At 46.1% G+C, this 4,189-nt stretch overlaps 1 protein-coding gene across 1 annotated transcript in view; it reads left to right on the top strand.

Moving 5' to 3' along the window:
* Positions 1 to 4,189, top strand: part of arap3 (ArfGAP with RhoGAP domain, ankyrin repeat and PH domain 3) — a 34,204-nt gene that overhangs the window by 18,800 nt on the left and 11,215 nt on the right. The window contains exons 15-20 of the mRNA XM_046030795.1: positions 1,235 to 1,339; positions 1,429 to 1,585; positions 1,675 to 1,777; positions 3,109 to 3,307; positions 3,393 to 3,456; positions 3,546 to 3,709. Coding sequence (XP_045886751.1) covers positions 1,235 to 1,339; positions 1,429 to 1,585; positions 1,675 to 1,777; positions 3,109 to 3,307; positions 3,393 to 3,456; positions 3,546 to 3,709 — 792 coding nt within the window. The remainder of the gene's footprint in view (positions 1 to 1,234; positions 1,340 to 1,428; positions 1,586 to 1,674; positions 1,778 to 3,108; positions 3,308 to 3,392; positions 3,457 to 3,545; positions 3,710 to 4,189) is intronic.

The raw sequence follows: 4,189 nt of genomic DNA, 5'->3' as shown, positions 1-4,189 counted from the left end.
TACTGATCTCTGCTGTACTCTACTGATCTCTGCTGTACTCTACTGACCTCTACTGATCTCTGCTGATCTCTACTGTACTCTACGGATCTCTACTGTATTATACTGATCTCTACTGTACTCTGCTGATCTCTGCTGTACTCTGCTGATCTCTACTGTACTCTACTGATCTCTGCTGTATTATACTGATCTCTGCTGTACTCTACTGATCTCTGCTGTACTCTACTGACCTCTACTGATCTCTGCTGATCTCTACTGTACTCTACGGATCTCTACTGTATTATACTGATCTCTACTGTACTCTGCTGATCTCTACTGTACTCTGCTGATCTCTGCTGTATTATACTGATCTCTACTGTACTCTGCTGATCTCTGCTGATCTCTACTGTACTCTGCTGATCTCTGCTGATCTCTGCTAATCTCTACTGTACTCTGCTGTACTCTGCTGATCTCTACTGTACTCTACTGATCTCTGCTGTATTATACTGATCTCTGCTGTACTCTGCTGTACTCTACTGATCTCTGCTGATCTCTGCTGATCTCTACTGTACTCTGCTGTACTCTGCTGATCTCTACTGTACTCTACTGATCTCTGCTGTATTATACTGATCTCTGCTGTACTCTACTGATCTCTACTGTACTCTACTGATCTCTGCTGTATTATACTGATCTCTGCTGTACTCTGCTGATCTCTGCTGATCTCTGCTGATCTCTACTGTACTCTACTGATCTCTGCTGTATTATACTGATCTCTGCTGTACTCTACTGATCTCTGCTGTACTCTGCTGTACTCTGCTGATCTCTGCTGATCTCTACTGTACTCTGCATCGGGTCTGACCTCTCCCTCTGTACTGTAGCAGGAGCTGGAGGTTGTTTTCATTTTGGCGACAGCAGTAATGTTTTCTGAAGCCGTGCACGGTCCTGAGCTGTGCTGAAGGTCAGCTGAGGCGCTGTTATCAGCTCTGTTCCTGCAGGGAGGCTTTTATCCTGACACAGTTTGCTTCAGTTAGCAGAGAACCTCAGGCCGACACAGGCTTTTATTCTACTGACACACACGCAGAGTCAGAACCAGAACCACTTCACGTCACAGTCAGAAGACAGCTGACATTTATGTTTTAAGATTTCCATCTGTGTGTGTGGGTCAGCAGTCAGAGTTATGGAAGTCTCCAGGGAATGAATGTAAGTCTACATAACGTCCTGAAGGAACGTTCTTTGTGGTTCTTCTGTTCCCCGTCAGACCCCAGCGTGTACGATGAGATCATGCAGCCCGTCCTGCACTCTGGTTACCTCTACAAGTCCAGCACCGTCCACAGAGGAACCCTGTCCAGGAAGACACGAGAAGGTGGGGTGATACAGAACCAGGTCATTCATAGGGAACTGAGGAACCTCTATAATCAAACCACACCTAATGTCTCCTCGTCTTGTTGTCAGACTTCCAGAAGTTCTGGTGTTCGGTGGATCGGTCTCTGCTCTTCTACGAGTCGGATCGATCAGCTGATCCCTGCATGCAGATCAGCGTTAAAGACATCGTGTGTTTGGGGATCAGTCGACCCGACTCCTCCAACAACAACAACGGCTTCATCGACAGGTGAGCTCCTGAACGCTCTGTCCTCTCTGATGTTGTTTAAAGGTTGAACGCCAGGTAAAGCTCTGCCTCTCTGTCCGTCCTCCTCTCAGGTTTCGTTACACCTTCGAGTTGTATTTGACTTCAGAGAAACTTTATCAGTTTGGTTTGGAGACGGCCGACGCTCTGCACAGCTGGACCAAAGCCATCGGGAAGGTCTGACACTCCGACACTCTTCATCTGAAATATTTCCTGATACGAGCTGCAAAGAGGGCTCATTTTAAGTGAATGCTTCTGTCATACAGAATGTTACTGCGTCACATGATTAAATCATTTCACCCCCGTCCAAGTTAGTGTTTTGGCGGTATTATTGCAGAGCAACGCAGACACCAAGCCACAAGTTTAAATGCTCATGACGGTGCATGCGTAGACGCAACACAGAAGTTTGGCCTTAAGCCATAGAGGAATCCCCCCGTCATCCCGAGACCTCCACTACAGGAGGAGGACTGAAGAGTCTTGATGTTACAGAGTGTGACGTCTCCAATGGAGAAGCAGAGTAGTGAAGTAAAGAATGGCTGCAGTCAGACTGGATTTCACCTGGTGAAATGTGCTCGAGTGGCCACCATACCTGTCAGCAACCCCCCCCAGCACACTGAAAAATGTTCTTAGATATTCTATTCTAACATTAAATAAAAAGTCATTTCATAGTATAGGCCATATAGTATAATGGGAATTTACTACTTATAGTTACTATATTCATTATAATTTCATATGTCCTTTAACACTATAATGTAATATATAATAATAATAATAATATAATATGATATTAATTCCAGTTACAGCCGTTTCATTTTTGTGGGTTGTTTCTATTCACTAAATTCTTGTGTAAGGAGCTCAGTCTTCGTCTCTAATTTATTAAAACTAATTTAGTTATAACTTGTAAATAATCAGAACCACTCATGTAGAAGAATTACTGTAGGCTGTAGTCTTTACTTGGACATCGTCAATCATTTTTCCGGTTCACACGTATATCTTTAGGGCAATATGTGAGTGAAATACTCATCATCCATCCTGGTCCCCTCGTGCTGCTCTTCTTCTTTTCGTTTCATTGGCGGGTGCAGTTGACTTCCTGTGACTGTTACAGCTAATGTTCTACATACTGTCAAATACGCACAGGACCTAGAAAGGTTAAAGTTACAGGAGATTTACAGGTAAATATTAAAACGGGAGGACAACGGGATAGAGTGGGAAAATACGGAGGAATCCCGGGAAAAAATGGGAGGGTTGACAGGTACGGTGGTCCCTGTGCTAACAGCAGCAGCCAATCAGCATCTCTCCTGCTGCTTGCATCACCAGCAGCTATGAAACAAGAATATAAACAAACTACATTTCCTGAATCAGAGGTCAGTCCCACCCCCTCTCTGTTTTATCATCTGTGTTTAGAGGAAGTGATGTCACAGGTAGTTCAGCTGAGGTGCAGAAAACTTTTTTCCTTCAGAACGTCGTGAATGTGCTTTTAAAGATTCTTTATATTTTGATCCCGTCAGGCCGCGACCCCCCTCAGCTGTCACTGCCTGCTGACTCGGGAGTTTGAGCGGGTCGGCCTGCTGCGGTACCGAGCCATGTTGGACCCTCAGCAGTGGAAGGAGGCCTACTTTGTCCTGCAGAAGTCCAACCTCTTCATCTGTCCCCAAAAGGACGGAGCAGCGGAGGACATCATCAACCTGAACCGTCTGCAGGAGCTCAGTCAGTCCTGGTCCTGGTCTACAAATACACCGTGTCTGACTGACCCGCTGTCCGACTGATTAAACGCTCTGTGTTTGTGTTGAAGGTATCACCTCCGAGACCGAGAACCACGAGAAGAAAGACATCCTGGTTTTAGTAGAGAAGGGCAGGTGAGAGGAAGACTGTGTCTGCTGGACGGCGCTTCATTTGCTCTTTCATTTCCGTTTCCCTTCATCGCGTCGTTTCCTCTCTCCATCAGGACTCTCCACCTGCAGGGGGTAGGCCGTATGGATTTCTCTCTGTGGTACTCGGACATCCAGCGAGCGGCCGGCGGTAAAGGAAACACTCTGAGGGAGCAGCAGCTGAGCAGAAACGACATCCCCATCATTGTGGACAGCTGCATCGCCTTCATCACCCAGTACGGTGAGGAAGAGGGCGGTGGTGGAGGGAAAATGTGCCAAGAACCTACAGCAGCATAACTAAGGGATGGTTCAGGACTACCTGAGCCAGCCCTAACTATAAGCTTTATCAAAGAGGAAAGTCTTAAGCCTACTCTTAAATGTGGAGATGGTGTCTGCCTCCTGAACCCAAACTGGAACCTGGTTCCACAGGAGAGGAGCTTGATAGCTGAACGCTCTGGCTCCTAGTCTACTTTTGGAGACTCTAGGAACCACAAGTAACCCTGCATTCTGGGAGCGCAGTGCTCTGGTGGGGTAGTAAGGTACTATGAGCTCTTTAAGATAAGATGGTGCCTGACCATTAAGAGCTTTGTAGGTAAGAAGAATGATTTTAAATTCTATTCTGGATTTTACTGGAAGCCAATGCAAAGAAGCTAAAACAGGAGAAATATGATCTCTTTTCCTGGTTCCTGTCAGAACACGTGCTGCAGCATTCTGGATCAGC

The sequence above is a fragment of the Micropterus dolomieu genome, linkage group LG19 (genome assembly GCF_021292245.1).
Source record: "Micropterus dolomieu isolate WLL.071019.BEF.003 ecotype Adirondacks linkage group LG19, ASM2129224v1, whole genome shotgun sequence".
NCBI lineage: Eukaryota > Metazoa > Chordata > Actinopteri > Centrarchiformes > Centrarchidae > Micropterus > Micropterus dolomieu.
Note: the sequence above shows the minus strand (reverse complement) of the source record. Positions and strands in the feature narration are given on the sequence as shown.